The sequence below is a fragment of the Sesamum indicum genome, linkage group LG13 (genome assembly GCF_000512975.1).
Source record: "Sesamum indicum cultivar Zhongzhi No. 13 linkage group LG13, S_indicum_v1.0, whole genome shotgun sequence".
Lineage (NCBI taxonomy): Eukaryota > Viridiplantae > Streptophyta > Magnoliopsida > Lamiales > Pedaliaceae > Sesamum > Sesamum indicum.
Window position 1 is genome coordinate 4,876,164 of NC_026157.1, and position 25,017 is coordinate 4,901,180.

Genomic DNA, 25,017 nt, shown 5'->3' on the forward strand with positions numbered 1-25,017 from the left:
TAAGATGAATTTGTATTCTTTTATTATCACATCATTTATTTTACTTAAACAAATAAAATTTATGCATAGCAACTACTTAACAGTAAAATACACTTCAATCCATTATTGCAACTACATCAAAAAAGGAAAAACACTAACTCCCAGTACTACGCTTACAAGAAAATACCAAAAGCTAAGCAAGAACAACAGCACGGGTGTCCTGTCCTTGCCCGTTTGTCCAATTCCCACAATGTTTTTTTTCTTTTCACTTGTATTCCAAAATCATATTGTTTTCTGGAGCCAATCCAACACAAGCCCTCAAGATGTTCTCGAGCATGGCACGCTGCTTAGACAGTGCGTTGACGACCGGTGTGCCTGGAGGTACCTGTTACCAGAGCGGCCGTAAGTGGATGAATTGAGATAGGCTGAATTCTTGAATGGAAAATGATTCTTGAAAGGTTTACTTACAAGAGGGGCTTTGGTTAGGTAGCTGAGGATGGTTGCCACCGGGTGGAACGAATGGAATTTGCCCTGTTGATTGTGGGGTTGCATTGTTAGTACTAGAGCAAAGACATTAAAGGTAGAGTAAAACGGAGAATGAAGTAATATTGCGGAAAACGGACCTCTCCCTCGGCTTTGAGCTGAATACGAGTGCTGAGTTCAGCTAGGAGGACCAAATCCAGGATGATGGGAGCAGCCAGAAGAGAGTCCTCACACGTGTTGTGCAGAACTATGGTACTTTTCCCTCCCATGAATATCTCCGAAGTGTACTCGTCCATTGCTCTCTTGCTGTCCCCCACATACGGTACATACTACAGGCATATACCGTAAGATTATCAGTTGAGGTTTTAACAGAATTTCATGTAATTAGTGGTGCTGCAAACGCAGAGTTTCAAACTGAATTGCGTATGTGAGACTGAATGCATCAGAAGTGAAATATGATTATTATACCTTGATGACAACAATATGGTCGGGGTGTTCACCAGGCTCATAAAGGATGCCGTTGCTGGCAACCATGTCGTCTACCACATTGCTTTTAGAAATCTCTTTGGACCGGAAAGTTTGGGGTGCTGATAGATTCATCCCGTCGTTGTTTCCCAGATGATTATAGCTCACAATCGACGTTGGCTGTTCACAAACAGATCAAATTCATCCCACCAAGAATACATAATTAACATAAAACTCTGATACAGACTATAGCATACCTTGATACCAGCTCCAACAAGGAAATCAACTAGCACTGATTTCATCTTGGTTTGACCGCTCTTGAAATCATCTCCACCAATCAAACTGTTCCTCTGAATCGCCAAATCAATCAACCCTGACATAAAATTTAATCGAGCATGATTATTTTTTGACTATAATAAGCAATTTTCCTATTGATTCAGGAGCTAGCTTCAAAACTCACCTGGAACAAAAGTATTTTGTGGGCTGCCATTAATGAACGGAACATTTTCAAAAACACAAGCTATGGCATACAAGGTTGAAGGAGATATCTCGGCCTCATTCCTCTCTACCGAGGCCATCAGGCTTTCGGCTGTATCGTTTAGCCCAACGACAACATTACTGTATCTTTCTGTGTTGGCTGTCCACAGCACTACGACCTTGTCCACCTTATTTTGCTCCTTAAAGTCCCTATTAGTAACAAAATTTTAAAACAGCCCTCCAAATTACTACCAGATTTACGATCCTTAAACTAGACGTCATTGAAAGAACAGAACTGCACAAATGAAGAATACTTAAGCAGGCATTTACCAAAGGCCAAGATTATGTATACCTCATGTCTTTGATGATCTGTTGAACTTGTTCTTTCTTGGTTCCTTTAATCACGTTGTTGGCACGTGATCCCTGATTGGCGGCTATGAAATCAGGATCGTAGATTCCAGGGAGTGGGACCATGTGCTCCATGTAGGGCCTGAGCTGCTTCTGGAGATCAATATCTAACACCTTGGCCCTGCCCATGGCATCAGCCAAATTCATATTGCTGATGTCCCATCCCCCAAACACTACGTCATCTGGGTTGACCTGATCATTGTCAAACCATTTAACAAAGATTACAAACTAATGATTATCATACTCAATACTAAAAACAAGAACTATTTTTTTTTTAACTCCAAGTTCTAGACAATAACAACCATCCATTCAGCAGTATATGCCAAAACGATCCAAGACAATTACATCCCAACTACGCGGTATTTGCACATAGACAATCAAAACCATTCATGTAAAGATAATAACATTGCTTTTTTGGTTTTCGTACAATCCACAATAATAGACGTGATTATCTCATAATGTACAAGAATCAGAGATGATTAGCAGGGACAGGACAGGTGCTTGGGAGAGTACCATGGGAAGAAGGCTTTTGAAGGGGGCATAGATCTCTTCTCCATTGAAGGAACCAACTCTGATTGAGGATGCCTGTGTCAGTGACCCAAAATAATTGGCCTGTTGCACCTTATCCTTTGTTGCCCATGAAATCCCTCTGCCATGAAAATACCATCATCAACCCCATATCTCAATTTTTGTCACACTTCTTCCATGAATAAAGGGCCTCAGAAAAATTCAATCTTTCTTTTATTTTTTCGTTTCCAAGGTGGAAATCACCAAGAACCCATTAAAAAATAAAGAAATCCAGATATCTCCACAAATTTAAATATTTGAATTAAACAAATGCAAGAACTCACTCCCTGTTTGCAATGACACCGCCAGTGAGAGTTGAACCATTGTTCCCTCCCCATCCAACAAGCATGACCCTTCAAATATTTCCATCAAACACATTAAAAAATACAATCAAAAAGGGAAAAAAAACAAATCTTTTTTTCCCCCACATGGGTATTCTTTTTCTTGATTGATCTTGTGAAAAACAGAAACATACCCTAATTTGGGGACATGAGTATCAGTTTTGAACTCGTATTTGACAGTCTTGGGCTTGACAATCCATTGGTAGGTGCCGTTTCTGCTCTCATGAACAAGCTCTGTAGTCTCGTAGTTGTAGACAGAGTGAATCTCACCCTCGGTGTACTTGACATTGGGGCTCTCAACCTTGAAGCTCTCGATGAACATTTTCGTTTCTTTCTTTTGCTGTGTTTGAGAGGAAAGAGGAGTGAGATGGGCAGCAAGATTGTAGGATTGGAGAACGAGTCTAGTGTTATATGAATCTCTCTGGTTGAGCTCCAAGTGCGTGTTGTGTGTGTGTATTATCTCGGCTGCCACCGAGAGCCCTGCCTATATAGCAACTTGGGAGTGCACGTGGCCTGCTGCTGCTGGTGTCAGCCCCACATCTTCATTTACATGGTTGCTTTTTTATTTGGAAAAAAAAAAAAAAACTCATGCAAAAAACTATTTTAGGAATAATTTTTTACAATAATTTATGAGGAAATTTGCGTTTTGTTTGGTTTCATTTTCAGTCCGTCTTCGAAATCAATCAAATATGTCAAATATTTATCCTCATACAAAAACATCATATTTTCATACATTTGAAAAGCTTTTTGAGGTTCCATCGTCACACAAAAATCAGATGCTTGAACCATATATTATTAATTCGAATTAACTATACTTTCAATCATAAGAGTGTTGTAAATATTTTCTAACATTAAAGTATTTCTAAAAAACATTCCAATTAACTTAACAAGGTTAGTAAAATTGCTAAATTAGCGCTGATGTTGTATTAAGGTGGTCTTTACGACTGTTGAAAATGTCTGTTGAAGTATGTTAGACATTTTTGTCTCATAAATATTTACATATAGCGAGTATACATAACAACTCGACATATATATAAGTTATTACGGGATAAAAATTATTTAAAAGTTTCAATGATAATTTCGATCATCATAAAAACTATATCACTGACACATCAACATCAGTCGAACAGTTTTATCAACAAGATTAAGTTAATTTGTTTTATTTATTACATTTTAAATATAATGGGGTGTTTGTGATATTAGATATATTTTATGGGTAATTTAATCTAATTATCCCTTCTCTAGAATATTCATATGATCTCGTGGTCACAACGAGCGATTGCATAATTCAAATAAACATCAGAACAAAAATGACATGGACAGGTGAATTGTAAAGTTCGACATTTTCATGTATAAAAGTTTTCTCATTTGATAATGTAAGTTCTTTTCTTAGAATAACTCCAATTTGAGGTTACCCAAATGAAGTGGAAATTGAAAAAAGAACTCCAAAACAAAACAAAAAGGGGACAAAATAGTAATAATAATGGTAAACTTTTTAAATTTGATATAATTATAAATATTTTTTTTGTTATTTAAAAAAATATAAATATTTTTTAAATTTAATATTTATCTACTAATGAGTTCATTATGTTAATTATGTTTCTATTTAAAAATTTTCCTTTGAATTGATTTTAAATATATTTTTTTACAGAAAATACTTTATTGACTAATATGCTGTTTGGATTATTTACTTTACTCACACTTATTTTTATTAAATTTTTAAAAATATTTTCTTTATTAAAAAAAATCAGTCAAAGTAAAGTAGTAACTTCTATCTCATCGTTTAAGAGCTATACTTTCAATTTAAGAGGGAGTATTTATAATTTTTCAAACAATAAAGGGTTATTCATTATTATGTCCATCATAGGGAGAGTACCAGTAATTTATCATTTTAATAATAGGATAAATTACATTGATGTCCCTAAGATTAGGCTAAAATACACAAACACCCATATCTTTTGTAAAACTACAGCCACATTATTTGATATTACAGTTGCAATTACAATCACACTCTTTATTCAAAAGCAAATTTACACAAATACTTTTTAAAAAATATTACACCAATATCTGTCAAAAAGTTTAACTGTATTTTATGAAATATAGAAAGTATATGAGTATTTTAATTTATTTTTAAAAAATATCGATATAATTTCTCATAAAAATAAGGAGAAAAAAAAAAAAAAACCACCAAAGAAAGAGGGAAAGAAAAGGCCAAAAGGCAGAAAACCACACGTATATGATTGTGAAGGCGGGGTTGAGCAACGGACATGTGTGGAGTGGGCTTAACGCGTGGCGAAGTGTTGGGGCAGCTGATTTGTGGACTTGTTAGTGGGCCGTCGGACACTGGCCCAACTCCGAAGCTACTCGAACCAATCGACACAACATGACTGCCCACCCACCCTTCACATCCATGCTTCTCTTGCTCCTTTTCTTGTCCAAGCATGGTCCGTCGGTGAGAAGAATTTTCTATCGCACTTTTATATTATTTAACGATATTATATTAACTCATTTATGATAATGCGTTTCACTTTAAAATTATAATTTAGCGATGCAGTTTGTAATTCGATCTGTATTCTATTGAAGCGAGGTATTGTCTATTCTAATTTTGTATTGATTTTACAAGATTTGTTCTAAAAAGGCCCATTACTAGGAAAATGAGGTCTTGGGACTTATAAGCCACTCAAACTCATCATTTGCAATTAATGTGAGACGCTAGTCAACATTATTACTTAATTTTAAAAAGTTATGTGTTAATTTTATATTGATGTGACATTAAAATATAATATAATGTGAATTCCAGATGAAGCTCCACAACGTTCGTTTTTTCTTTTTTTCTTTCTCCCTCTTTTTCCGACATATATATGATTATTTCAAAGAAAAATATGGTTGTTGTCCATGCCTCTCACTTGTCATCTTTTTCTTGTCAAATATTAAGTTTGAAATGCCCTATTGTGGCCCCCACCATGCAATTTGAGGTTGCATTGAACTTGAGCTAAATGTCACAACCCACATCCCTATATTAAATAATCCAAAAAATTATCTCCAACTAAGGGAATGTTTGAAAATAAAATTGGAAAAACGTTGAAGTTGTAGGATTTGAAATTTTTTTTGATATCTATAGTTTTATTAGTAAGTTGGAAAAAGTTTGTGAGAGAAGTTTAATAAATTTTGAGTTAAAAGAGTTTGACGTAGTTTGCAATATAATCGGTGTCTTATTAAATGAGGTATTATTCGTTTTGATTTTTGTAAGAGTCTCATAGATTTATCTTAAAAAGGCATATCTCTAAGGAGGGGGAGGCTTTGGGACTTATAAGCTACTCAAGTCCCTCATTTGCAACTAATGTTGGACGCTGACCTACATCATCAATGGCTGAGTGACCAATGCATCTTCCCCCTAGCTGAATGTCTTTTCAGGACAAACTAATGAGATTTCTATATGAAGTCAAAATGGACAATATCCAACACAACATGACATTAATCAAATCAGAAGTCCCATTAGAGCTAAAATTAAGTAGTTTAAAAGTGTAAATTGTAAGTTTAAAACGATCTTTTCAGCTTATTTTCTAAAAAAATTGATAAATACTTCAGTTGAATTATTATAGAAACCCCTAAATATAGGATAGGAGTCTCACATTTTCCCTTACTCAATTTTAAGATAAGATAAAATTATATTTTTTGTCCTGTAACTATAAATCATTAGCACTTTTGGTCCTATATGTAACTTATTTTATTACAACTTAATCCCTTTTTTTGACGAATTTAGTTCTGAATATTTATGGTCCTTTTGTTTGGATAAATTTAATCACGTGTTGACAATTTTTTATCCTCTTCACGCAGGAATATATCTCATTTTTTGTCCTAAAACTGTAGATAGTTAGTACTAAAATTGTCGACACAGGACCAAATTTGGCAAAAGAAACGATCGAATGTGGGATGTTCATAATTAACTTCATAAAAAAAAAGACTAGATGTATAAATAGAGTAAATTAGAAAATAAAAAATACTAACAATTTATAATCACATAACAAAAAATATAATTTTCCTTAATTATAAATAGATTGCAAGAATTTATGTACTAATGTTTGCTTTGGGACCAATTGCATTTTTAATTGCAAGGGCCAGTTATGGATGTCAGCATCAACATATGTATCCAAAGGAAAGGATGAAAACCAAGACATTATTGTTAACTTGTGCAAGAGAAAAGCACACACAAAGTGCAAATTGATAGGAAGGAAAAGAAAATCAGGTACCACGAATATTATTTGTGGCTATATGTTCACTGCTCATCTGTGGCCCAGATTGCTCCATCCCCTGCCCAATCACGCTGATACCATCCTCTGATTGTTTCTCGGCCATTGCAGACCACTGCACCATCTCTCAACTTCTAGACCGATTCTTAGCGGCACACCAACCAACGAGGTTGGCGAGATCATGATCGTTCAATTTTAGATGATGAATTTCATGATTTTCTAGGACTTGAGAAAACCCCAACCCCCCACCCAAATATACTTTCAATTATTTTATCTGCCATTTATTTAAAAATATTTGACCGAGTAGGTTTCGAGAAATTTCAATCATTTTTGAATAAATTCCAGTTCTTATGAGATCAATACCGTCGGTTTATAATGAATTGTATGAGGGACCGGTGAATTTTGAGACTAACGGGGCATGGAACTGGCCAAATGCGACCCTTCTTTGGCATTGATGAGGTCTAGGCGTCTAGCAAGAGGGTGGGTTTGTTCCCATCAAAAATACCTCCAATGATATGATTCAAAATTGTCAAACAGGACGCAAATTTCCATACTTTTATTAGGGTTTGATCAGGCCATACTTGATCCATCTTGACTTGAAATCACTACCGTCGATTATCAATACTTTAAAGGTTAATATCACAATGCATAGATTTGTACAAATTTACTCCAAAGTCATTTTGAAATCCAACATCCCTCTTAGAAGACCGAGGGCTAAAAGATAGATGAGCTAACTGTAGCCCTTGTCTCGTAAAGCCAACTAGTAGGGTAGGCAGATGTCAGGAGGATGATAGTGGATTTCATCAAAGAAGCCTCCCTCTAAGTGAAAGTATGCCATTTATTGAGAAAATATTCATCATTTTTATCCTCAATCTCTCATTTGATCGACTTAATTATTAAAGGATTTTAGTTGGGAACGTCCTAATAAGCTTAAAGTTTACTTGTTTTTTTAGGTTCCAAGCACTTATTCGAATTGGACTACACTTGAAGGCATCGCAATCCCTGACCCGGACCAGGTAACATGTAATTTGATTCAACTTTTGTTCAAATACTTAATATTAAAATACCAAATTTTTACGAGTATAATGTTTTAGACTCAAGTATCTTCTTTTTTTTTTTTGTGATAATATGAGATTTATTATATTATTTAGTACATTCAATTTAAAATATAAATTCAATACGTTAAGGCCCGCTAACTTTGATGTACAATCCTGTATAAAAAGAATTAATATAGGTTAATATAGTGTTTACTTTGTTATATGGAGCCCGGTATAACACCAAAGCTCTATACTAATTACTATTACACCAGAATAACTAATACCACCTTGAGAGGTGGTATAAAATTAGTTCCAAGGTTGCACCAAATGAGAATGACCATTCTACCTTCGAAATTTGATTGAATAATAATAATAATATTTTATTATCTATTAAATTTTATAAACAATGACTCAAAGGTAATTTTTCTATCAAAAGCATGTGCATATATCAAAGTAAACACTTGATAGAATTTATCCTATTTTGGTAATACATATAACTAAACATCTGACCAACTAAACATGGTTTTTTTTTATCATTCATTTAGTAAAGAATAATTCTATTATTCATTTAATACGATCCTCGAAGTAAACGTGCGCCTAATAATTTAAATTAACAAGACGAAAAACAAGAGAGTGCTATAGAAATAGAAACATAACCACATTCGTGGGACTCGAATCCACAACCTTCTAATTGTGAGGTTTCAATCTTGCTAACTGAGTAAGACCTCATTAGTTTAGACCTGAGTACTACTCTTACATTACATTTTGGGAGTTTCCAATAAAATCGTCGGATCTTCCTAACCCAAACAATACTGTAATTAGCGAGTTAACGGTTAGTTAGATTTATTTTGAACTAATAAAAAATTCACATTTTGTACTGGATTTGATTTTATATTTAGGTGAACTGCAAGACCGTGCTGATGATATTAGACTGCAGAGTGTGTTTTTTAAGCCTAAAGAATAGTTGGTTGGTCAACCCTATATCGTATCTTTTATCGTATCGCTCAAATAAATGTTGTGGCTACTATAGTTGAAAATGTCTCTAATTTCAAAATTCTCATGAATATAACAGTGCTGTTGAAATAACTTTGGAAAAATCGACATGTACTAAGACGAGATCGATTAAACATAACTAATAGTTAGTGTAAGGACGTGTGCAGAGCTTTTCATCTTTTAGCATGATAAGAAGAATAAATGAAACAAGATCAATGATCTTATTACACACTTTTGTATTATATATTAATAAAACATTTATGTGTTTACATATCGTATGTAATTCTATGTTTAAGTTACTTTTTGATTTATAAAAGAACATGTGTGAAACATGTGTTGGTATGATATTTAATGTGGCAGAAAAGTATAATAAAAGATCCGTAAAATTAAAAAAAGAGCTTTAATTTATGTTTGAAAGTATAGAGTTTGCCAATTTATATGGGTGCTTGTGTGCGTGTGTTTAAATGAAAACAATAAACTATTATTACAAGGGAAATTACACTCCACTCCCTTGAGATTTGGTGTAATTACACGTAAACTCTTTATAGTTTGAAAAATTACATATAACACTCTTGAAGTTTGTTTTTGTTTAACAAATAAGTCCTCCCACCAGTTAAAATTCACCGGATTGCTGATATTAACAAAAAAAATGAATGAAAATTGATATTTACCCTCGATTGACTTATTACTAATTTATTGTAGGTCAAATAAATTTTTTTACGATCAAATTACTCTCATACGTCTTCACGCATTAATATCAGTAAATTTTGTAAATTTTGACTAATGTAGGAACTTATTTATTAGATAGAAGCAAACATAAGGGGTGCTAAATATACTTTTTTAAACCATATGGAGTTTATGTATAATTACACCAAATTTTAGGGAGAGAAATGTAATTATTCCTTATTACAATCATCAATAATATTTAACAAATAACAATAATTATGTACTATTCATCAATATCTAATAATTCTATCTAATCAACGTTTATTATTAAAGTAGAACTACACCTACCCTTAAAATAGAAATATTCCACATATTTGCGCCTCATCGACTATTGGTGTGCTGTTGTTGTACGTCTTATATTGGCTATTGGGCTTCCATATTCGTGTCCATCAGCTTATCGGTCCATTCGAAAATTTGATCTTTTAGTATTACATTCTGTAATTATTTTTATTTTATGACTTTAAAATATATATAATGCATATGCAAGTTTTTAGAAATTTTAATATTAAAATAATTCTCCTTTCTAATTAATAATTTTAAATTTCAAATGTGATAAGATAATTGTGACCATTACTATTCTCAAACATATTTATTTTTAAACAAAATAATCATTATTAAATTTTTCTTTCGATAATATTATATTTCCACACATTTAAATTCAACATTTTTTTTTTAGAAAAAGAATCAGTTTGATCAATTATTTATTTTAACTTTTTCTCTTTCATATAATATTTAAAAACTTAAATTATATACATATATCAAGTTTGCTTCGATAGCTAGTATATTAAATAATACTTCTCTATAAATTTTTAAATAAGATTGGTAGCTTAATCAAGTTTTTACTTGAAAAAAAATTACAATTTTAGCCCTGTAAGTATGATGGTCGATGATAATTTTAGTCTTGTACAAATTTATTTTAACAAATTTATGCTGTAATTTTAAAAATTTTGCACATTAAAAATGAAAATTGCTGAAATTCGCTAAAACAACCCGAAAATGCACCCATTAAGTTGGTCACATACACATCACAAGCACTTTTCCGGTACAGTTAATCATTTTCTAATTAAAATATATCATCCCACTAATTAAATTCCATTCATATAATCCATATCCAAGAAGACAAACAAAATAATTAATTACTCTTCTAGTTTTGAAGCCAAACCTAGGGTCCAAATGGCTTGAAGACAGAGCTGTCGACTAGCCAAATAAAAAAAAAAAACTGCATTCGTACGACGTCGTGCTTAAAAAATCTTCCTAGTTTTTATCACCAACAAACTACAAAATGAATACCCTATTGATGACTTTTGTTTTGTAACTAGGTTTCACGATGAACATATATATATATACTTCTCGTACGTTGTAACCTATGTAGATATGCATATGTTGTCTAGCAGAAAGTAAGTTTGAAGAAGAAATGTGCTTCAATCTGCCATACGCTTTCAAGAAGGGAAAGCTCATAATTATCAGCAGAGGGAATGATGAAGAGAAGGAAGAGATTGGGTTGTTGGTGAAGGAGATTGAGAAATGGAACAAGAAAACAGAAACCAACATCAATATTAATGGTGAAGATCATCATCATCATCATCATCATGATTTACATCCCTCCAATACCCTCTTCAAGAAGAAATGATGGTCGCCCTAATATTCTTTTCTTGTTCGATTTTAATCCAATAGTATTTTATGCTGTAAGTGATCGTTAATTTTATCGTGAAAAATTAAATAGTTTCTCTTTTCACAGGAATAATCACACTCTTCTCTTTTGAGGTTTGGTGCAATTATATGTAGATTTTATGTGGTTTGAAAAATTATAATTATTATATTCCTCATGAGGTTTGCTTCCGTCTAACAAATAAGTCTTTCCGTCAGTCAAAATTCGTTGAATTTGTAGATAGTAACAAAAAAAAAATGACGAAAATCCATATTTATCCGATTAACTTATTGTTAATTTATTGCAGGTCAAATAAATATTTTTATAACCAAATTAACCTTATATATCTTCACATGTTAATACATGTAAAGAGGTATATCTTCACCATTATAAAAGTAGTTTAGTCAGAAAATATTTGTTTGACCAGCATTAAGTCAGTAATAAGTTAATCGAGGTAAATATCAATTTTCATTCTATTTTTTTTTTGTTAATATTGATAAATTCAGTGAATTTTGATCTATTAATTCATTATAGGGATGCAAACCTCATAGGTATTAGATGTAATTTTTCAAATCGTAGGAAATTTACTCGTAATTGTACGAAATCTTAGAGAGAGAAGTGTAATTATTCTTTTTTTCTAATGTAGAGTTGATTCAGAGTGGATTCAAGCCCGTCTTAATGAAACTGGATTTGGATAAAACTTTGTTCTTTTATTCTTTCTCCTTCCAGTTGGTTCGTATGAAATTGATGTAGTAAGTTCCTAAGAATTATAGGGACAACGGAAAAATTTTAGTTTAGACTCGGTCTGGTTGGAATTTAAAATATTGTTGTTTTTTTCATTAATTACTTTTAATGGATTTGTGTGAAATGGGTGTAACGGAGAAATTTTGGTTCAAATTCGATTATAGAATTGAATTTAAGATAAAAATTCAATTTAAACTAAAATTTTTCTCTATTGCAGCAACTAAAGAAGAGCCCTAAACAACATAGTTTAGGACTGTACACAAACATTACAATACATGTAGATATCATCAATTTCCGAACTGTACAAAGGTTGTTTATATCTACAAGATGACCAAAGAATGAAAGAATATGGGAAAATCACTATTTCTCCCTTCGTTCTCGTTCAACGGATCACTGATCGTGAGTGCTTAAAGAAATCGTTCAACGGCCGGCTCTTGGCGTAGCGCAATATATTCCTCACTCCATCAGTCATCTGCAAAACGTTCAGACAGCCGTCTAGTAAATATATATATATATATTTTCTGCTTTCAGAACTGGTCCAAAAACTGTGGATGTATAACTAAGTCCTAATTAACATTAATGTAAGAAAATAATTAAAGACCTTTCCAAGACTTTGTCTTGCATAAGGCATAGCCCTTTGATGATGTGCAGAAGATGTTGATGGAGGCGATTTCCGGCTTGTTTCTTCCTTGTTGTTTGATTTTCCTCTGGTTGGTGAAGGCTTGTTGTTTAGTGTATCGGGATTTGATTGCTGGAAATTTTGAATTTTTTTGCGTTAATTTGTTGCTGTACGACTTTGATCTAAGAAAACAGGAAATTGCACTTCTGATCCTATACGATAGAGGATATTGTACTTTTGACCACACAGTTTACAGGTTTAGCACATTTGATCCCATAGGTTAAAAATTAAATTATAGCATTTGGGACCAAAATGCTGTAATTTTTTATCCCGTGCGACTAAATGTGATATAATTTTTATCTTATTGGACAAAAAATATTACACTTCTTAATTCTTTGAAACCAAATGCGCTAAGCCCGTCAATTGTAGGACCAAAAATACAATACCCCATATCGTGTAGGACCAAAAATGCAATATTCACTAAAAGAACTGCATTTTTCATTCTATAACTTATGCACAAAAATTGAGTTCCACTACCAAATAAAAAAAAAGAAAAGAAAATGGATTATTTTCTACATTATAAATGAATATGGTTTAAAAACCATGGTACTACCTATCACTATTATATAAACCAATGCAAAAATTTATGTTTCGACCACGGTTAATCAGCATTCACGATAGTTTTAGTTATCGAAAAAAAAAATTACCACAGTTTTTAGTTGTGACTAATATTTACACGCTGCTTATAGAAACAATAGCTAATCGTCCTTGCATAATTTTGGTTAGTTAGTATTCATCACAAATTTTTTATTTTTTAATTATGATATTAACCGTTACAATTTTATTTTTTTTCCCTGGTTTACAGAAAATCAGATTATTCGTACGTACCAATAAAGTCCTGCTTCTTGTGGTTACACTGGGGCTGTTGTGCCATTGTGCATTCAATAAACTTGGTGGTAGGCTTGATTCCTGAACTCAAATTATCCCCCAAATTAATGCAATTATGGTATTAATGTTTGTGGAAAGATGAAATATTAATGTTGTAATTATAAGTTTTTAAGGTTAATACATATATATATATATATATATATACATACCAGCAGAAGTACAGTTGCACAATGCTTTAATACTTCCAAATTCAATCTTACATCCTCCAAACTCCTGAATTTCATTACAAGAATGCATGTTAATAACTGTCTTTAATTGCATTAATGTTCTCATCATGAAAGAAATCAACTTCCATTGTTGGGAAAATAGTAGTTTTTTTTTTTTTTTTTGTCTCATATGAGGATTTTTTTTTAATTTGGTTTCATTTGTTACAATTATTTTAAATTGTATTCTATAAGTGGAAAAATTTATCAATGTTAGTTTTCATATGTATTTTCTGTTCAATAATTAACAAAAAATATGCGTGATGACTAAAATTGAAAATAATTTTAATTAATGAAATGCAATCTGAAACAAAAAAAAAAGAAATGAGATTAAATTGAAAAAAGTCCTACTATATAAAATAAAATATGCAATTTCATCTCCATTAATTGTTAGAGAAGTAGATGTATACATACCTGTGCTTCTGCTGGCCAAGACCAAAATAATCAGCCAATGTTGCCATCTAAAAAGAATTTAAAACATGAAATAAAATTTAGAAATATAAAATACAAACTGAAGGGGAGTTTGATAATTCCAAGAGAAAAAAAGGTATAATAAGTAACTATACTAAATTTTAGGGGAGTTTCCTGCAAATTCCACGTACCTTCATATTTCCAGCTCTCTTGCCAAATTTTTGTGTGAGCACTCCCAACGAGTCGATTATCCCAACAGGTTCTGGTGCAGGTCGATTAATCTCACCAAAGGCTTCTCTAATTCGAACACAATCAAACCGTTGAATGTTGTGGCCAGCCCATATTCTCCCATCAAGAATGTCAAAAATCTTGTCAGCAACTTCGTCAAACGATGGCGCTTTGGCTACAGCCTCACGGATTATTCCATCAGACCGCCCTGATCTCACCGGGACGACCGACAGGTCCCCCGGCCTGATCAGGGTGCAGTAGCTTTCCAGCTCGACCAGATTCCTCGGACAAACTACGATTGCTCCAAACTCTAGTACGCGAAATCTTTGTCCGGTTCGATTGGGGACGGTGGTTTCTAGGTCGAAGAACACGATGTCTGAGGCACTATTTGGTCTCATCGTACACGAATTATTAGGATTCCAAGATTAAAACTGTGAAGAATATTTTGCAAGTGTTGAGGGATGGAAGAGAAGATGGGGGATTAAATGGAAGAATGCATGGAGGATGAGAGAAGAATATTCTTAACATGCATGGGAGATTGATTGTCTTGTAATTCAAGTTAATTTAGTTCAGGTGTTTGGACAAAGGTGTCCTTAGCTTTCTTCATTAGCTCCCTATCTACGAGTCTTTTCTCTTAGACTAATGAATAGTATATTGGAGGCAAATTCTAATTCACGTCCGTTTTGTTTGAATTTAAACTAATTATATATAAAATATAATATGTATATATATATGTGTGTGTTTATTAAGTAATTAATGTACAACTCTAAAAAAATGATCAATTATATAACAAATATATATTCCAGTTGCTATATATGTGATTGTTTTGATTTAGCCAAATCTAATTTGGGCAATTAAGAAATTTCCATATCAGGAAGGAAAATTTTACTTTTTTCTTTAAATTTGAATTGATACTGTATTTTATATTACATGTATAAAATTATATAACTTATTTGAAAAATGCGATCAATTCCCTTGTAATATTGTAAATAAGCAAATTACTACTTACGAAAAAAATAATAGCAATTTATCCCCTTGTGTTTTTCAAAACACAACAACTTTCCTCCTATAATTTTCAAACTGAAGCAATTTAAAGAGGTAAATTGCTTCATTTAAAAAATAAAGGGGAGTAAATTACTATTATTTTTTTTGTAGTGGGATAATTTACTTATTTATAATACCAGAAGTACATAAATTGCATTAAATCCTATAACTTATATAAAAGAAATATTAATTATATACATAATGTAATATCGTATAAAGTGTTACCCGAGATGTAATAATGATTTTTTTTAAAGAAAATAGGACTTATCTTTTTTAGAAACTTAAATTTTTAACTTTCTTCAGTTCTTGAATGCTTTACTTAAAAAATTGAGTAAACATGCAAGCAATCCCTCTATAATATTACAGACTACTCTTTTATAAAAAAATATAGCTATTTACTTCTTATATTTTTTAAAATATAAAAATATAACGCATTGTGTTTTACCATGATAGTGAGATAAATTGCTTCATTTTAAAAAATAAAAAAATAAATTATTTTTTTTATAAAGGGTAATTTACTCATTTACAATATTATATGAGTAATTTGCATTATACCCATTGAAATTCCTAATGGTGTCAATTTTCACGATTTAACTTCATATTTATATTGCAGAATTTGCCTCTGCGGCACAAATATTAAATGGGAATTGGAAGATTGGTAGGAAAGTAAGAGAAGAAGATAACGTGAATGAACAGAGAATAACAATTAATAGTACTAAAGTGTCTGCCACGCATCGCATTCTAAGACACGTTAGCTCCTTTGACTTGTTATATTGGGCAACCCTTTCTTCAACTTATTTTTTCAACACATTCATTGACTATTTTGTACTATATTTATAAGTCCCTCCGATTTGAAAAATTGCAATTCGGGTCTGTAATTAAAAAAAAATTGATATATATAGTTTGAATTTTGTTAGAAAAAAGTTAAATTTATCGAAATTTATCACATACTTTGTACAAGATATAATTAATTTGGGGCTTTTTAATTTTTCTGAACACTCTTGTTAATGTGGCATGAGACACCCTACGGAAAAAAACCAAAAAATACAATTTTGGTCTTATAATTATAAGGGAGTGCGATTTAGTCCAAATATCATTAGAGCAAAAATGTCTCATCAACATTATGCATATAAATGTCACTAGGGCCAAAAAGTTAAAAATTGTCAAATTAAAAGGGTCACGTGCCAATTATGTGCTAATTTCTGACAAATTTAGCATTTTTCAATATCTGAACTAAATGTGTTGTTTTTGTTTTTTTTTGTTTGTTTTAAATTATAATTCAGATTGCATTTTCCCTACCTTCATGACATTGGTTTAGTGACAATTATTAAAATATAGAGCGAACCATTAGAACATATTCAATAATAAAATAAAGTTGATTAATTATATAATGGCACATTTGGATTTTTATTTTAGCAATTTCAATTTGATAAAGATTGATATTTTTTAGGAAAAAATATTATTTTAGTCCGCTAAGTATGCCTAATTTTAATTTTAGTCCGATAACTATGTCCATTTTTGTTTAGGTCCAGTAACTTACGAAATTGTTTTACTTTTAGTCCTCTGACAGATTTTCGGACAATTTTACCCTATGAGTGCATATGGACTAAAACTGCCTTTTAAAAGTTGCATAGGGATAAAATTGTCCGAAAATCTGCCAGAGGACTAAAAGTAAGCAATTTCGTAAATTACTGGACCTAAAAAAAATGGACATAGTTATCAGACTAAAATTAAAATTAGGCATACTTAGAAGACTAAAATAATACTTTTCCCTATTTGTTAATTTGATACATACTTTTAGTGTTTACTTGTTATATTTTCTAAGCTTTAGCTTATTTTCCTAGTTTGATTATACCATTATATTTTTGCATTTATCTTTTTTATTTACCAATATATTTTTGCTTCTGAATATTAACACATCAGTCTATTCTTTTTTATTATGCGCGCCTATATCAAAATTCCACCTTATACATTTACTTAATCTGGAAAATGTAATAATGCAGTTGATTTGATGTTGTTATATAGATTCTTTATGAATTAAATTAATCCCCCTACTAATTAAAATCTCCTTAAAATAGTTGAGAAAATCTCCTCTTAATCAGTGTGAAAATTGCATTCCTTAATTGCTTCCCCCCCTCCCCCCCCCCCTTGAATTGTGATAGTTGCTTGGTGTAGAACTATTGGTCTCGTTTGTTTGCGTGATAAAATTAAACATGATGAAATTGGATGGGCTAAAAATGGAATAATTTTAATCTTATCATCCAGTAGATGATGTTTGATTTGACGTATCATATGTCTGATATCACACATGGTGATACAATATGATGTTTGATGAAAAATATAAAAGGACATTAATTGAAAAAGATAAGAAAACAAAAAAGACCCTCTCAATATTTATTGCAATACAATTTGTAAAATATTTCTTTTCTTTTTCCCCACATTCATATAAGTTAAAGTTGAAAAAAGTCATTCAATTAAAAAGAGAGAGAGAGAGAGAATGTTTAATTATTTCAAAAATTTATGAAAGTACGTTGAAAATTCTATGTTCCTAAAATTTAATGACAAATCACGATTCAAATATTTTTCAAAAGTCCCAAAATAATGAATTAATACTTTTTATACCAAGGTGAAAAAGTGAGTTTCATGAAGTAGACGGTAGAGAAAGTGAAGGGGATATAGGTATTGAAGTTTTTTTAATCCTATTTTTGCTAAACATTGTGATCACCCGTCTTAGGTTGGATATACTATCCCAAAAATTATTATTGATAAGTTCGGGTGCGATATTAATCTCGGGATTCTAATAGAATGAATCAAATGTGTGATTATGCATCACATAAAGCAAACGAGCCCTATGTAAATAATTTAGAGGATTTACAAATTAAGCATTTCATTCTATTCTATTATTTTGTTCCTGATAGAATTTTGTTTTCATGAACTTACCTTTATTTATTATTAAGATAGAGCACTTAAGTAAAGCTACGGACATTTTTACAACAAGAAATTAAATAAATATTTAGAAATTCATATTTTTATATGTAGTATAAATATTAAAAATCATTCTGCATAGTGCAACACTGAAGAATACAAAACATTTATTTCCAATCGTACATCTTTCTCAAGCCACGCGGCTGAATTTGGTTGGCAAAATAGAAGCCGTCTTCCTGCACCGACCATGCACAAATACTGTAATCTTTCGTTTCCCCATCTGCATCGCACAAATAAGAAATCTTGGCATTGAAAACTTCAAAACTTTTGTCTTTCAAACCCCACCAAAAATGGCAGAAGAAGATCGTAGTAAAACCAAATTTCATACGAAAACGCCATTTATAATCACTATGCACAGATAGGGTACTATTGATGAGTTCATGATCTTTGGAAGCACAGTGAACGAACAATGATTGGCTTTGTTCAGGAAGATTATTGACGACATGAACCTCAAATTCTCTCATAACATTGAGAGAAGAAGAGGATAAAGCTTTTTCTGATTCAACAAGATTAAATGACAAGAAAAATAAAATGAAAAGGGATTTGTTAGTAATAATGCCCATATTTATGAAATAACATTTGGATATAATTCAAATAATGTAATGTGACCTTTATATAACAATTGAGTTTAATGTGATTTACCTCTTATAAGGAGGTAAATTACTGCATTTTTAAAAACATGAAGAGGTAAATTGCTATTTTTTTTATAGGATAGTAATTTGCTCATTTACAATATTACAAAAGGGTTGTCTACATTTTTTCCTGTAAGAATTTGTGCACTTGAATAGTTACTAGAATAACCATGCGTTTGAGATATTCTTATTATTATATATAAACTTTTCAATCACATAAGATAATTGACATTTGATGTAAAATTGATTTCATAAGAAGCATGATTTATTAATGAGTTTTACTTAAAAGGTTTGTACAGTAGATTTTAAATTAATTAAATGACATCTTAAAATCCTAATAATAATGCATTTTACCTTGTAAATATGATGAGAGTAAATGTGACAGATCGATATAAAGATGATAGAAGGCCTCGATTACAATATATTTTGTTGTTATGTAATTTCATTGTTATAAATTAAAATTTTACCATAAAGCTTGAGGAATAAGTTTACAAAGCAAAATATTATTATGAAAGTTGAATTATTGATAAATTTATACTTTAGTGATTATTTCTTACTACTATATATATAAGATTATACAACTTTTATTTATTTTTAAGGTAACTGACTATAAACTCCCATTACAAAAAGAAAAATGTGGAATTTGGGGCAGATTGAACGACCGTTCCAAACACCGTTCCATATTGGAACAGTATGTGGCATTGTAGAAGAACGAAATAGATCGTTGACGTTTCGATCCTCCTTTTTATGTTATGTGTTTTTAAAATGGCACAACCCCTCGTTTGCAGAGGTTGTATACTTCAGAAGCGACTGTTGAGCGCATGACGTGGCATGCCAACCACCAGATGAAGGAGGGATCCATGTGTCATCTGTCTGATGTAGAGGCATGGAGGTATTTTGACCTGACATATTCTGATTTTGCAGCAGAGCACCGTAATAGCTTTCGAGCCATAGCCTACGCTTGCTCTCTTTTAGGCACTTGTCTAGAAGGTTTACGGGTCCGTGGGTAAGCAATCGTTGCTTATTGAATAATAGAGTCAACTCCATGTCCGAGCCTTAGATCAGAATAGAACAAGACATTTTCATGTGTTAGACCAAGTTCGTGCACGGATAGGTTCGCATCGCACGAGTAGTACGGTAGTATGTATTCATGTTGGCCCATTATAGTTACACCATACAATCTCCCACCAAAAAAGTGCATGAGTTCTGAGTATATGTTCCTGACGATGGTGATCCATGGCCCTTCTAATCCAAAATGTTTGATCAATGTTTACCTAAAATCGTTGATCGAAGAGTTGTAGCATTTGTAGCATACGGGTGTACTGTCGCATGATCATGCAAAGAAAAAGACATTCACGATGCGCGTTGCGTTGATGTGGGTCTTGAATGACCTACCCGCTAATGAGATGACGTTTGGATGGAGTACCGCTGTGTTATGGGGTGTCCAATTTGCATGGATGACACACGTGCATTCCATTTGCAGATGGTAGGAAGTGTGCCACTTTTACTGCCACAGCCAGTTCCTTTCCTAGGACTATTCGTACCGTAAAACAAGAAAACATTCACTAAGAACGAAGTACAAAGGAAGGTTGCACGTTCAAAATTGACCGGGAGAAGAGATTTGCAATTAGGTTGTAGAGTTCATTCATGTAGTTGAAGTACCGTTGACACTACCACCTGGCTACAGTAGCGAGCATAAATGGACAAAAAAGCATCTTTCGAGAACTCGAGTATTAGGGGACGCATCTGATACGACACAACCTTGATGTCATGTACATTGAGAAGAATATGTTTAAGAATATATTCAATACCATGATGGACATAAAGGAAAAAATAAAGGACAATTTGAATGCATAGAAAGACTTGAAGATCATATGTAACTCGCTGGAGCTTGAGGTGGAAGAGAGGAGGCCGAATGTGATGGCCAAAGACTTTGTGAATGGTTACAATTTCCACATTGAACGTCACAGTGTAGACAAGTCAATTATGAATTGTCGGGTATGTGTTAAAAACTCATCATATACAGACACGGGCAGTGACTTTTGTGGTATACTCGAAGAGATAATTCAGTTTGATTACCCACTTATTTCGAACATGCATACCGTTTTGTTCAAAATGTTGTTGGGTCGATCCCGTTGGAGGTATGAAGATACATCTTCGTTATCACCTCGTTGATGTAAATTTAAAAAAGATATATCAAAAAGATGAACCATTATTCTACCACAGCAAGCAGTACAAGTATCCTAAACATAGTACCCTAGCATGAAGAGAGACAAAGTTGATTGGATGACTGTATGCAAAATCAAAGCTCTAAGAATTATTGATGGCTCTAGATGGACCAAAGTTGCTTTTCAGCTAAAGGAAATCATACCTACCCCACAAGTTGTTGGATAATCATAATTATTACCTGCATGATCCAAATGGTATGCAATTAGTCATTGATCTTTTTATGGCAAATCAACATGGAACAGGTACATCCCGCTCGACAAATATTGAACGCGATGACGAATATGACGAAGATAGCTTTGATGAAGATTACGAAACTAAAGAAGACAATAATTATGATTGGAAGTTTACTGTTTCTGTAATAAAATATTTGTAAGTTCATTCATTTTATACAAATTATAGTTTTTTAAAAATTACATAAATTAGAATCGGTTATATATAGCAAAAACTATTCCACAACTGTTGCAACTACAAACGGCTTATTAGAAAAATTGTCCCTACACAATCGTGCCATAGTGTATGTGAATGATGTTAAATATCAACTAGGAACACAAATATATATAATAACCATTCCAGAAACTATTACACACTTCTATAGAAAAATGAGAGAAATTGAAAATATAGGAACTGTTTGTATAATTTGGTTGTCCCTATAAGAATTCTACATAAATTTAATTTATCGCCAGCTGAAAAAAAGGGAGGCAATTTACAACTAGACCTACACGTCATCATCGCCACCGCCACCACTTCGCCCCAGACCCAAACATGGAGGATCGCATGGTCCGATTAGAGATGATGATGGTCGTCATGATGGCTATGATAAAGTCCATGCAAGTCAGCTCCTCAATTGGGGGACCGTCTCCACTAGCACCCGGCATAGCCTCCGATAGACCCTTTTGCCCTGGACGATGACGATATGGATGTTGCTGATGAGGAGGGTTTAGATTATGTTTTATTTTTTTTAAAATTTTATAATTGGATAATTTTTATATTAATATAATATTTTTCCGTAATTATTTATATTTCATAATGTTTATTACATTTTATTATTTATTACTTAATTGATTCACACATATAATTAAACTTAATAATTAATTATAAATATTAAATTATTATTTAGTACTATATATTTAAAAAAATTTAGGAACGGTCTTAGGAAGTGCTAAAAAAATGTTACAAACTTCAAAAAAGAAATCGTTCCCAACACCGTTACTAAAACAGTTCTAAAAAAGTATTCCTAAAAAAGATAAACCATTCATAGACATATTTCAATTCAAATTAATGCATATTCAACAATATGTTCCAAACAAAAAATCCTAAAACAGTTAAAACAGTGTGTTCCAAATAAATCATACATCGTGCCTAATGTTATTCCAAACCATGAGCAATATTCAATTTCAATGACCGTTTTTAAATATATGACCAGCGTAAATAACAATCATTCCAAATTTCAGCCAATCGTATTCCAGAAGCCGTTCCAAAGTTATACTAATTTTTTTTATGCAACCGTTCCAAAATTTATCAAATGTGTTCCAATCAAACAAATCATATTTTTATATTGAAATACACTATTAGGAATAGTCACATACAACATGGTACAATACACCGTTACACTTCAGGATTGATCCTCTCTTATCTGTTCCTAAATATTAGGAGCGTTGTCTATAATGACGGAAGTTGAACCATTCTAAATACTGGTTCAAATTAATTCCTTTAGTAACTAACTGTTCCAAAAGTCAAAAAATTGTTCCTAAATCCGGTACAAATTCCTTATTTTTTTGTAATATCCCTGAGATTTGCCATAATTATAAACACCGCCTCGTTGTTTGAAAAATTACAAATGCCCTATGAAATTAAAAATTATTTAACAAATATCCCTATAATGGATAGACATACATTAATTTCAATTGGGCATTTATAATTTGTCGATTACAAATAATTTAGAGGATTTAGAAATTGAATATTTCATTTGATTCAATTATTTTGTTCCTGATAAATTTTGTTCTTCGCAAGCTTACCTTCATTTGTTGTTAAGTTAGAGTAGTACTTAACTAAAGCTATGGATATTTTTACAAGAAGAAACTAAATTAACATTTAGGAATTCACACGTTTATATATATATGTGTGTAACATAATACAATGCAAATTTAATATTATTCTTCATAGTGCAATATTTGGACATTTATGTCCAATCATACATTTTCATTGATCCACGCAGCTGAATTTGGTTGGCGAAATAGAAGCCATCTTCCTGTACGGACCATGCACAAATATTACCATTGATCTTTGTTTCACCCCCCTCGCACCGATCAGCAATTTTGGAATTAAAAACCTCAAAACTTTTATTCTTTGCACCCCACCGAAAATCACAGGAGAAGATCGTATTGAAGTCAAATATCATTCGAAAACTCCAATTGTAATCGCTATGTGCAGAAACAATACCTTTGATAAGTTCATGACCTTTGGAAGCACAATGAATGAACAACGAATCGCTACGTTTAGGAAGGTTGTGGACTACATGAACCTCGTATGTTTTCAAGAAATGAAAAAAAGAGGAGGATAAAGGTCTTTTTGATTCAACAAGATTAAATGACAAGAGAAATATAATGAAAAGGATTTTCTCAATAATATTAATGCCCATATTTGTGAAAAAGAACATAAGATATATATATATATATATATATTATTTCAAATTGTGAAATGTTACTTTTCTACGTATAATTGTTTGTGCAGTTGAGTATATATAGTTGCTAGATAATCAACAATTATGCCTTTGAATTAATTTCTTATGATTATATAAAAACTCTTTAATCACATAAGATTATGATGATGTGATGAAGCATGATTCAATAAATGAGTTTTACACTTTTACTATTTTTACAAGGTTAGTAAATTAGATTGCAAATTAATTCAAATGACACCTTGAAATCCCAATTAATAATAATGCATTTTATCTTGTAATATATGATGAGTAAATGGGCACGATGTTACCGTGGTAGAGGACTTCAAATGAAATGAAATTGATCTTATTTAACCAACCATAAAGATAGGAAAAGGAATATGATTGCAAGTACACATTTCACTATTTTATCAAACAATTTGGAAATCTAACGCAGAAAGTAATTGACAACTTCCGTCGTTTACATCAATATCCCCTTACATCAAATCTAATTAATATATGAATATTTTTTATGTTTTATAAAATTATAACTACATTTTTTGAGGGGCATCAATGCAATTTATCTTAAGATTAAAAACTTACAAGTACTACAAGGGGTGTCAATGTAACTTATGCTAGGACGTATGTGTAAATTTTTACCTCTGAAAGGGTGTCGATATAAATAAAATTACAATATTAATGGGTGTATTTGTAATTTTGTAAAGAACAAGGAGTGTTTATATAATTAGATCTAACTTTAAGGAGTGTCGATTTAATTTATTTTAACTTTTATCGACCAATTCAACCCCATCAAAATTAAAAAGAAAAAAAAAACCCTAGTTACCCACACACAGTCATATTAAATTTCATTATTAAGACTTATTTTAAAATTATATTTTATATCATTAACAATTAACAGAGGCATTACACGAGATTCATTCCGT

At 31.8% G+C, this 25,017-nt stretch overlaps 2 protein-coding genes across 2 annotated transcripts; both read right to left on the bottom strand.

Moving 5' to 3' along the window:
• On the bottom strand, positions 1-3,083 carry LOC105176482 (inositol-3-phosphate synthase). Its single transcript, NM_001304409.1, is given in 10 exon segments — positions 1-364; positions 448-510; positions 603-791; positions 931-1,107; positions 1,185-1,300; positions 1,388-1,614; positions 1,757-2,004; positions 2,326-2,461; positions 2,664-2,732; positions 2,855-3,083. Coding segments are annotated over 10 exon segments (1,533 nt in total). The 5' UTR covers positions 3,043-3,083; the 3' UTR covers positions 1-244.
• LOC105176504 (protein NEN4) lies at positions 12,330-14,987 on the bottom strand. The gene is made up of 6 exons (XM_020698682.1): positions 14,491-14,987; positions 14,303-14,349; positions 13,835-13,898; positions 13,626-13,706; positions 12,720-12,869; positions 12,330-12,590 (listed from the first exon to the last, which is right to left on the bottom strand). Exons 1-6 carry the CDS (start codon positions 14,923-14,925, stop codon positions 12,501-12,503), a joined length of 867 nt encoding a protein of 288 aa, XP_020554341.1. The 5' UTR covers positions 14,926-14,987; the 3' UTR covers positions 12,330-12,500.